The sequence below is a fragment of the Macaca mulatta genome, chromosome 13 (assembly GCF_049350105.2).
Source record: "Macaca mulatta isolate MMU2019108-1 chromosome 13, T2T-MMU8v2.0, whole genome shotgun sequence".
Classification (NCBI taxonomy): Eukaryota; Metazoa; Chordata; class Mammalia; order Primates; family Cercopithecidae; genus Macaca; species Macaca mulatta.
Window position 1 is genome coordinate 6498863 of NC_133418.1, and position 11693 is coordinate 6510555.

The 11693-nt window shown below is 49.1% G+C and overlaps 1 protein-coding gene across 1 annotated transcript in view; it reads left to right on the forward strand.

Moving 5' to 3' along the window:
* The window catches only part of CNGA3 (cyclic nucleotide gated channel subunit alpha 3), an 86242-nt gene extending 75203 nt beyond the window's left edge, over window positions 1–11039 (forward strand). The window contains exons 6-8 of the mRNA XM_001101944.5: window positions 3027–3143; window positions 4213–4319; window positions 8310–11039. Coding sequence (XP_001101944.3) covers window positions 3027–3143; window positions 4213–4319; window positions 8310–9721 — 1636 coding nt within the window. The 3' untranslated portion in view covers window positions 9722–11039. The remainder of the gene's footprint in view (window positions 1–3026; window positions 3144–4212; window positions 4320–8309) is intronic.
* Window positions 11040–11693: the final 654 nt, after the last annotated feature.

Consider the following 11693-nt stretch of genomic DNA (forward strand, 5'->3'; position numbering starts at 1 on the left):
CAAATGAGCAGGAATCAGAGCCCCGCTAGAGCCTCTGGGGGATGGCAGCCCTGTCAACACCTTGATTTTAGTCTGGTGAGAGCCACAGCAGACTTCTGACCTACAGATCTGCAAGATAAGACATTTATGTTGCGTCACTTTGCAGTAATTTGTTCCAGCAGAAATAGAGAACTGATCCAGCTATTATGATAAACTCTTTGTAGTCTGCTTTTTAACTTAGAGCTGTTTGCCCATGTCTTCTGAAACAGCGTTTTAAATGGCCACATAGAATTCACCATTGAGGATGGGCCTGTACTGTGGTGTGATTCGGTGGCTCTCCCTTTTTGACTGTCATGAATAATGGCGGTGATTATTTTTCCACACGCATTGCACACAGCCTCGATTATTTCCATAGGAAGTGTTAGGTAATTGTGGATGGATCTTTTTCAATGAGTGTTTAATTAGCAGAATTTATCTCTCAACCCATGCCTTCCTTCAGAGTGTGGAAGAGAGAAATCAGAGGGACCCAAAGGGGACTCCAGGCCTTGTCCCTTCTGCAACCTTTGTTTCCTCAACTATTCAATGGGGCATCACTGCCTGCCTTGAAGAAATGTTACATGTATTCATTAGATAACTTTATAAGAGTTCCTAGCCCTTAAAAGACACCCAGTAAAGAAGAGGGAGCAGTGTAAAGTCATATGTTGAAGAAAACCCTGCGCTCACAGGACTGTCCTGCGGACACTGCCGGAACCACCTCGCAGCCAAGCAAAGTCTGAAGGCGTGTCTGAACCCGGCCACATTTGCCAGCCTGCAACGACATGTGTTTGCCACTACACGTGTCACAGACCCGCCTCTTCGAATTTTGGTTCCCTTTTGCTCACTGGCTTTCTCATTAAGGCCCAGGTTTTCATCGGATCCAGAGACAGGTTTCAAGAACAACGGGCAGGCCCCACCCTTCCATTCAGAACAGAGAGCCTGGAGTGGGATTTCCAAAACTCCCAGTAACTTTCCCAACCTCCATGTGTGGGTTCGGGTCTCTGTCCTCCTACCTCAAAACGTCTCCAGTCTCTGGCTGTTTGTGACTTCCCAGGAGCTCACGAAAATAGATCAGAAATTGTAGAACATTTGACTGAGCCATTAATTTCTCAGTGCATGCTCAATGGGGTGGTTTACCTCGTGCTTCAGGAATAATAATAGCAAATCAATAACCCCATTCCGTCCCAAAGCGCCGGAAGTACCCACCTGCCACGCCCCCTCCCCACGACGCCGCACGCCACGCCCTCTCTCCACGGCGTCGCACGCCACGCCCTCTCTCCACGGCGTCGCACACCATGCCGTTTCTCCACTACGCTGCATGCCACGCCCTCTCTCCACGAGCCGCACGCCATGCCCCCCTCCACGACGCCGCACGCCGCGCCCGCTCTCCACGACGACGCACGCCACGTCCTCTCTCCACGACGGTGCACGCCACGTCCTCTCTCCACGACACCGCACGCCACGTCCCCTCTCCACGATGTCGCACGCCGCGCCCTCTCTCCACTACGCCGTACGCCGCGCTCTCTTTCCGTCACTCCGCAGCCTGCCCTTTCCACTTGGTAATGTCGTTGATATATGAAGACTGCTCAATGTCCCTCGGCGTCATCCAGCAACAAGGCAGAAAAGAAGGAAGAGAAAAAAAGAAGAGAGAAAAAACTACCTAAAACAAGAAGAGGAAGTACTGAAGGAAGCTGCCTCTAAGGACCGGGTGCCATGGTCCCAGCAGGCCTGACCCCACCTCCCCGCAGGGCTCAAGGGCTGGGTGTCTTGGAGCAACGCTATCAGGGGGCCTTAGCGTCGGCCCTGGAGGGGAGGCGGTGCTTGGAGCTGAGGAAAAGTCGGCCCCAGGCTGCAGACCATGCCTCCTGAGACCATGTGAAGCCCCCATCTTGCGGAAAGAATCCTCTCCGAGCTCTGAGAACTCAAGGCGGGCTTACAAGTAAAGAGAGTTGCTCGTCTGCAGCCTCAGGTGGGCAGCCGGGGGCTGTCCCTGTGAGCCTGCTCATGTGACCCCCCCACTCGAAGCATTTCGTTTGCCCTCACAAGTGGGCTACACAGGGTAGGCTGAGGGTTTCTCTGGGGAACTGGAAGATACAATGTTCACAAACTTTCACCCAGATTCAGTGGTGATGAGAGCTGTTGGGAACGTCCCAAAGCCCCGTCGGTGAGTGACCTCGCACCCCAGCATCCCGGTGAAGGCAGGAAGTCCCTGGGGTCTCCGATGGGACACAGGAGCACTCTGCAAGCCTAGGCCAGCGTGGGTCACATGGGATGGCAGAGGGGACACATGGACCCAACGAAAAGGAAGTCTCCAGTACAGCCTGTAAACTTGAATCTGCGGGAAAGTCTAAGAATAAAAGCTAAGCCCTCTAAGCTATGTTTTTCATTCAGTGCGGGCCCACATAACAGGTTATTCCCAGGCTTTTGATGGAGAGGCGCGATGGAAATCAGCCTTTACCACGTCCGCACAAACACAGTGAGGGGGGTTGAGAGGGTTCTCCAGGGAATACTGTGGGGCTTCCCAACTCTATCCAGAGAGGAGCTGCCTCAGAACTATCCAGGCAATGCTTAAATGCACATTCCCAGGCCCAGCCCTGGAAGAGATGAGTGGGCCCCGGGAATCAGCATTTTCTGGAAGTTCCCCAGACTTCAGCAGACCTCTGTGACATTGCCATGCTGCATTTTCATTCTCAGCATCCTGAAGGGTGTGGATGTTGCCATGGGCACATGGGAATGTCATCACCATGACCTTATAGTCAACTGTGACTTCCTGGGACTGAACTGGGAGAAAAGGACCTCTGGAGTCTACCCAACCTCCCGGCCTGTCTTCCCCTACAGGGACTCTCCCTGTGACTCCCTTGATAACTAAGAGGACCCTGTTGTGGACAGCCACATCTTGGGCTTCAGCCTAAAATGGCCGTAGGGTTTCTAAGGGAATCTAGGTCTCTCAAACCCTCCAAAGCTACAGTCTTGAAACACAGTGCGCTGTTTGTGTGTGTGTGGGTTTCCAGGAAGAAGACGAAGAAGAAGGATGCGATCGTGGTGGACCCCTCCAGCAACCTGTACTACCGCTGGCTGACCGCCATCGCCCTGCCTGTCTTTTATAACTGGTGTCTGCTTATTTGCAGGTGAGCAGCAGGGGGTGGGAGATGCAGCGGAAAGGAGGGAACCAGACACCAGGCCAAGGAGGCAGAGCTCCAACTCTCACTCGGGAGGCCTGAGGCCTGGACCCCTCATGGGGTTCTTGTGCCTCAGTTTCTCCCTTTAAAAATAGAAGGTTCCCCAAGAAGACCATCAGGTTGCTCTGAAGCATGGGTGGAGAACTGAGCTTAAGGTGGACAGTCAGGGTTCCGGCACTGTGGGGTCCCCTCAAGTGAGTTGTACGAGGAGGATGCAGGGGCGTTTGCTTCTCTTTGGAGGGATAAGTGGGTGGTTCTGAATGTGTTGCAGGGTAGGGAGGCAGGGACAAGCTGCTACTTTTTTTGTTGTTGTTGTTGAGACACAGTCTTACTCTGTCACCCAGGCTGGAGTTCAGTGGCGCAATCTCAGCTAACTGCAACCTCCGCCTCCCGGGTTAAAGCGATTCTCCTGCGTCAGCCTCCCGAGTAGCTGTGACTACATACATGAGCCACCACGCCCGGCTAATACATATATGTGTGTATATATATATGGCAGGAGGCTTTGGGGAGCTGAGCAAGCTGCAGGGGGGCGGCAGGGGCAGGCTGCTGTGTCTGTGAGGCTAGGAGAAGAGCTGGGGGTGCTGCCTGTGTGGGAAACAGCAGAAAGATGGAGAAGGTAGAAAATATTTACTGCCTGTTCCATTATTAATCTCTCAGACATTCTCTTATTTTTTGTTGAAATTTGACCCCAGAAAGGGCAGGTCCGTAGCCCCTTTACGTGACTCTGCCAGTGAGGCCTGGAAAACAGTACCTCCTAGGATCTTGTAGCTCTCTGCTGAGACGCAATGGGGCCGCTTTTTGGGGTCAGTCTTAGCTCTTCTCAGGAGTTCTGTGACTGTGGGACAGAAAAGCTTCTCAGAGACAGTGGTGCCTCATCGGAAGCTGGGGTGATTATGCAGGCAGGGCCATTCCCAGATGACATGATCCAGCATCTTCAGCACAGAGCCGGTGCCCACACACGGGTGGCCCATGCTCCAGTAACACACACAGCCATCCATCTCCCAATTGGCGTCTTTAGGGCCTGCTTCGATGAGCTGCAGTCCGAGTACCTGATGCTGTGGCTGCTCCTGGACTACTCGGCAGATGTCCTGTATGCCTTGGATGCGCTCGTGCGAGCTCGGACAGGTGAGTGTGCCCCAGGCCCGGGGAGGGGACCATGGCGCCCACAGGCATGTTCCGGGAGACCCAGCACAGTGGATGGGACATTGCCGACCTTTGACCATGAGAGGCCAGGCAGGTCTGGGGACCTACGACCATGAGGGTAGGTGGTGCGGCCTCAAGCCCCTCTACACGGAACCCTTGGACAGGACACTGAGTAGAAGCCAGGACACCTAAGCTCTGGGCTCTGCCCTTCCAACAAGCTGTGTAACCTTGAGCAAGTCAGGCTGTCTCTCTGGGCCTTCTTTTTGTCACCTCTGAAATAAGCAGGCTGGGCCAGGCGCAGTGGCTCACGTCTGTAATCTCAGGACTTTGGGAGGCCAAGGTGGGCAGATTACTGGAGGTCGGGAGTTCAAGACCAGCCTGGCCAGCATGGTGAAACTCCATCTCTACTAAAAATACAAAAAATTAGCTGGGCCTGCTGGCATGTGCCTGTAATCCCAGCTACTTGAGAGGCTGAGGCAGGAGAATCGCTTGAACTCCGGGAGGTAGAGGTTGCAGTGAGTGGAGATCATGCCACTGCACTCCAACCCAGGCGACACAGCAACACTCTGTCAAAAAAAAAAAAAAAAGAAATAAGCAGGCCAAACTGCAATCTCGAAGGACCTTTCCAGCTCTCACTACTCGACACTGGGGTGAGCAGGAAGGAGAGCTCAGGCAATCTTGGAGTTTCTCTTCTCAGACAGTCAGAGGATCCAGGACATGTTACTCCGTGGCTTTCAGAGGAGTTTTAACATGTGGAGAATGAAAATCTGAAATAGGGCCCCGGTGAATGAGGACTTCCTTCAAATCATCTCTGGTTGGGGATGGGAAAGGATACTCACCCCTCACATTTCTTAGGTGCTGAACTGTGTGCGCTTGGGACGTCTTTTTCTAATCTGCACAAAGACATTGCCTAAGCTGGTAGAGGCCCTGTTTCCAAGATTTTTGAACTAAAAACTGTGCCAGGCCAGGCATGGGTGCAGGCACCTGTAATCCCAGCACTCTGAGAGGCCAAGACAGAAGGGTCATTTGAGGCCAGGTGTTCCAGACTAGCCAGGGCAACATAGCAAGACCTTGTCTCTACAAAAAGAAAAAATTAGCTGGGCGTGCTGGTGTGTGCCTCAGGAGGCTGAGGTGAGAGGATTGCTTGAGTCCAGGAGGTCAAGACTAAAGGGAGTCATGGCCTCGGGTTACAGAACAAGACCTTGTCTCAAAAAATAAAATAAAATGAAATAAAATAAAATAAAATAAAATAAATAAGCTATGCTATGCTATAGCTGTTGATGCAAAGACCAGCAGATCACAGTAGCCAACCTCTGTGTGGCTCCATGTACAAAATATTTCAAGCGTGTCTGGCATCTTCATTAGAACCACTGCATGAGACAAGAAGCACAGGCATGATCACCTCCCATCTTGCTGATTTAGAAACCAATGTGAGAGACACCAAGTGACTTATCCAAAGTCCACAGTCACTGCCCAGCCATGCCAGACTGGTCCACCGTTTGCTTCCACACTGATGCCTAGCAGCATAACTTAGAAGACCTCGGATACACAGGCTGAGGCTTGCATGGGTGACCTAGCCAGCCCTGGCCATCTGCTCCCCTACTGCAGTCATGTTAAACTCCATAGACACACGAGCTCTGTAAGTGGCCCATTGGGCTGATGTTCCCTGGTCTCAGCCCAGCTTCAGTGGGATGAGACACCCTGACTCAGACATTAACCCTATGCCTTCTTGTGCTTGGGTAGTATCCTAAGCAACTCAAGATTCAGCAGGAAGCTGGGAGAGAGGGAGGCACAGGAATCACACCCCAAGGAAAACATCATTAGAATTGTGAGAAGACACCTTAAAGAAGTGGGGAGGAGGCTGGAGGCACAGGAGGCTACGTAATGATCGAGGCCCTCAGTAACTCATGTATAACAAATAATGCTAAGAAGAACTGGGGGCTGGGAAGCAGGGTGTTCTTCGTTGTGACGGCACACTAGATTTTCAGATTGAGCAGAGTGGGACGTCCTACCCCAGTCTAGCCTCAGTGGCATGGACCCGCAGCCCTAGCATCACCTGGAACTTGCTGGACTTGCCCCCAACTTCCAGGAGCCAACTCTGGGTTGCAGGCTGGCACTCTGCATTTCACACAGCCCTCGGGGAAATACTGATGCTCACCACAACTTTAAAAGGACTAATTCTATCATTCTCTCTACTTTTGTGCTTTTTTGAAAATGTAAAAAACAAAAAAGAATGTGGGTCATGGCCTCCTTAATTGATTTCACCCATTATAATGCCCCTGGCTCTAGGTGTCCACCCCATCTCCAGACCAGTCAGATTCTTTGGGGGTGGGTCCCGAACTTCATATGTTTTTAAAGCCCCTTGGGTAACAGTCACGTGCAACCAAGGACAGCTGTGTTCCTGCGAGGTGTTTTCAAAAGGCAGGTTGTGCCCCATTGCTGACTGGTGAAATCAGTTTGGGAGGCCATGGCCTGTGTGTTTTTAATTTTTATTATTAATATTTTCAAATGTATGCAAAAGCAGAGAGAATAGTGTTATGAATCCCCATGTACCCTCACCCAGCTCCAGCTGTTATCAACATTCTGCCCATCTTGTTTCATCTGCTCCTTTTCTTGTTTCATCCACCCTTTTCTTGTTTCATTTTCCTGTTTTTGTTTTTGCTTTTTTGTTTCCTCCACCCTTTTCTTGTTTCATTTTCCTGTTTTTGTTTTTGCTTTTTTGTTTCATCCACCCTTTTCTTGTTTCATTTTCCTGTTTTTGTTTTTGCTTTTTTGTTTCTTCCACCCTTTTCTTGGCTGGTGTAAGCAAACCCCAGGCAGTAAGCACTTTAGTGTTTTGAATAGAAAATAGAATATCTCGGGAAGTCAAACTCACTGTGCCAAAGGGAAGAGTTACGCTTGGGAACTGAGTCATGCAAAAGCTGCCTTCCTTTTCTTCCCAAACAGATAGCTGTAATTTCACATGCTTACTTTATCTTATGTAAAATGTAGTTTGCATAATGTACTTTTCCTCCTCTCCCCTCTTTTCACATGTAGATTCACTGAGTGCTAATCAAAGCCTCACAAGAATGTAACTACTGGCCTCATTGCCTACCCACCCTTTCTTTTCTTTCTTCTTTCCTGTCCTGCCTGCTGCCTGCTCTGTCCCCTTTAAGTATTGACATCCTCAAAATCCTCTTTGGAAAAAGCACAGGCCACAGATCCTGCTGTGACTTGTGTTTCTTTCTCCTAGGTGTACTTTCAACCTTGGTAAAATAAACCTCTAAATCAATTGAGATCGCCTCCATCACTTTTCTTTTTTTTTTTTTTTTTTTAAACACTCAGAGTCTCACTCCGTTGCCCAGGCTGGAGTGCAGTAGTGCGATCTTGGCTCACTGCACCCTCTGCCTCCTGGGTTCAAGTTGTTCTCATGCCTCAGCTTCCCGAGTAGCTGGGATTACAGGGGTGCACCACCACATCTGGCTAATTTTTGTATTTTTAGTAGAGACAGGGTTTCACCATGTTGCCCAGGCTGATCTCGAACCTCTGACCTCAGGTGATCCACCCGCCTCAGCCTCTCAAAGTACTGGGATTATAGGCATGAGCCACGGCACCTGGCCCACCATCAGTTTTTGATTTACAGCATGTATCTCTAATTTTAAAGGATCCTTTTTTAAAATATGTACATAATTTCCTTTTATCTTTTAAAATTTAATAGTCATTCCTTGTTATCATCTAATACCTCATTTATACTTAAATTTACTCAATCGACCTATGTTTTAAAAAAATTCAATAGAAGAGATAGAACCTCATAGAACAGAAAATATCAGAGTGCATTTCCTATAGTCATGGTAAGTGTTGGTTTTGAAATAATTTCTATTATATATGTATCACTGCATATTCTGTAGCCATGAGGTAAAAGATGTTTCTTTGTACTGTGGTCAAAAAAGTCGGCCTCTGTGATGCCCGAGTGACCTCCATCTTCTTCTTTAGGTTTTCTTGAGCAAGGCTTAATGGTCAGTGATACCAACAGGCTGTGGCAGCATTACAAGACGACCATGCAATTCAAGCTGGATGTGTTATCCCTGGTCCCCACCGACCTGGCTTACTTAAAGGTGGGCATGAACTACCCAGAACTGAGGTTCAACCGCCTACTGAAGTTTTCCCGGCTCTTTGAATTCTTTGACCGCACAGAGACGAGGACCAACTACCCCAATATATTCAGGATTGGGAACTTGGTCTTGTACATTCTCGTCATCATCCACTGGAATGCCTGCATCTACTTTGCTATTTCCAAGTTCATTGGTTTTGGGACAGACTCCTGGGTCTACCCAAACATCTCAATCCCAGAGCATGGGCGCCTCTCCAGGAAGTACATTTACAGCCTCTACTGGTCCACCTTGACCCTTACCACCATCGGTGAGACCCCACCCCCTGTGAAAGACGAGGAGTATCTCTTTGTGGTCATAGACTTCTTGGTGGGCGTTCTGATTTTTGCCACCATCGTGGGCAATGTGGGCTCCATGATCTCGAATATGAACGCCTCGCGGGCAGAGTTCCAGGCCAAGATCGACTCCATCAAGCAGTACATGCAGTTCCGCAAGGTGACCAAGGACTTGGAGACGCGGGTTATCCGGTGGTTTGACTACCTGTGGGCCAACAAGAAGACGGTGGATGAGAAGGAGGTGCTGAAGAGCCTCCCAGACAAGCTGAAGGCCGAGATCGCCATCAACGTGCACCTGGACACGCTGAAGAAGGTTCGCATCTTCCAGGACTGTGAAGCGGGGCTGCTGGTGGAGCTGGTGCTAAAGCTGCGGCCCACTGTGTTCAGCCCTGGGGATTATATCTGCAAGAAGGGAGACATTGGGAAGGAGATGTACATCATCAATGAGGGCAAGCTGGCCGTGGTGGCCGATGATGGGGTCACCCAGTTCGTGGTCCTCAGCGATGGCAGCTACTTCGGGGAGATCAGCATCCTGAACATCAAGGGGAGCAAATCGGGGAACCGCAGGACGGCCAACATCCGCAGCATCGGCTACTCAGACCTGTTTTGCCTCTCCAAGGACGATCTCATGGAGGCCCTCACCGAGTACCCCGAAGCCAAGAAGGCTCTGGAGGAGAAAGGACGGCAGATCCTGATGAAGGACAACCTGATTGATGAGGAGCTGGCCAGGGCGGGGGCGGACCCCAAGGACCTTGAGGAGAAGGTGGAGCAGCTGGGGTCCTCCCTGGACACCCTGCAGACGAGGTTTGCACGCCTCCTGGCTGAGTACAACGCCACCCAGATGAAGATGAAGCAGCGTCTCAGCCAACTGGAGAGCCAGGTGAAGGGTGGTGGGGACAACCCCCTGGCTGATGGGGAAGTTCCCGGGGATGCTACAAAAACAGAGGACAAACAACAGTGAAGATGCAGCCTCTGTCTCCTGCTTCACGGGGTCGACTGTCAGGGCGACGCTATGTGGCTGCAGCTGTGTGGCATGGAACTTGGTCAGAGCTTAATTCCAGCTCGATTCACCCTTTAAAAGCTGTGTGACTGCCCAAGAGAGCCTGTTTCTTCACCTAGAAAATGGGACATTTGTCTCAGTCCCAGTGAAGTGCCAGGTTTGACTGTGAGGTTCGCATGAAACACTGCACCAGGCAGGGCTTTGCAAAGTGCAAAGTATCCCCGGTCCAAGTATAGGAAAGTGTGCACACAGGACTCTCACTACTTTTTTATGGAATCTGCAAGGCGTTTTTAGGCTTTTTAATCTAATTTTCTTATAAATGAAAGATTCTTTAGTCACCTTTCTCCTCCCCAACTTCACTCCACCACCACCTGATAATGGGTATATAACAGAAAGCTGAAGGTACAACGTAGTGACTCAAATTCAGACTTACACAAGACAGTTTGAGGCATATTTCTGACTCTGGTATCACCTCGTGTGCTCTTTGGGGCCCTGGAAACCCTGGCCTTTGGGAGTGCTATGGCAAGTAGAAGTTCTGTAGGATGGAAAGAGGCTGCCCCATGTGAGGTCACTTCCAATCTGTGAAGCAAATCCAGACTCCCTGCCATCCAGCCACGGTGAAACCAGCGTCTGTTTTACAGAAAAGAGCATCTCAGGAGAAGAGACATCCCCTCCTCCTCACTTGCCAAAGAGATTCAGAGACAGCGCCTATCCTCCATTCTTGAGTCAAGGCCCTGGGTGACCTATTCGAACTCAAGGAGGAGAGCAACGTACAGGGAGAGCCTTTTAGATTGAAGGCTGGAGTGGTGTCCTAAACCAAAAAAGCCGACAACTAAGAGTTTTAGAAGATGAGACCATTAGGCATGTATCTTTGCAAACTGCCCCTTCACCCACGAAGAGGAAGCCTCAAGATCCCTTGGAACTGCATCCCAGGGCAAAGCTTTTGGCTCACCGAAAGCTCACAGATTGCAGAAATTAGCTTTTTTAAAAAAAAACAAATCCCAGTAAATATAATTATCATTAACATTTTATAACAGATTTATATTTTTGAGTTCTGTGATTGCAAATTATGACCTCAATATTCCATCCTTATGTAATATGTTGCAAATTACCCAAAGATGAGTCTTCTTTCTTTCCTTTTTTTTTCTTCTTACTTCTTTCTTCCTCTTTCTCTCTCCTCTTTTCCTCCTCAAAATGTATATATTTTAAAAGCCTTAACTATTAGTTATGCCTGCATTCATATTTGCACAGGCAAAATAAAGACCTGGATTTAAAAATAGGAATGACTCTTGCTTCAGCTCTTGCCATAAGGGAAGTTTCAGTCGCAGAGTATGTTTCTAGGGCAATGGCTTCCGTAGAAAGAATAGGTGCTGATGTGGGAGAGGGCACACATTCCAAGAAAGTGACAATGCCAAGTGCTATTAAGGACACAAATCAACAAGAACTCTCATTCATTGCTGGTGGGCATGGAGTATGGTGTAGCCACTTCGGAAGACAATTTGGTAGTTTTTATAGAGTTAGGCATACGCTTTAGCGTATGATCCAGCAATCACACTCCTAGGTATTTACCTAAAAGAATTTGAAACTTATATGCACATAAAAACATGTCTATAAATGTTGGTAGCAGCTTTAATCATTATTAACAGAAATCTGGAAGTAGTAATAATGTCATTCAATAGGTGAATCGATAGATAAACAGCCAGGTGAGGTGGTGTGTGCCTATAATCCCAGCTACTAAGGAGGCTGAGAAGGGAGAATCATTTGAGTCCAAGCGTTTGAGGACAGCCTAGGCAACATAGCAAGACCCTGTCTCTAAAAAAAAGAAAAGAAATAAAGAAAAAAGTAACACAGTGGTATACCTATACAATAACCATATAATCAAATCCTACTCAGGAATGAAAATGAATGAGCAATTGATCAAGGGGAAAAGATT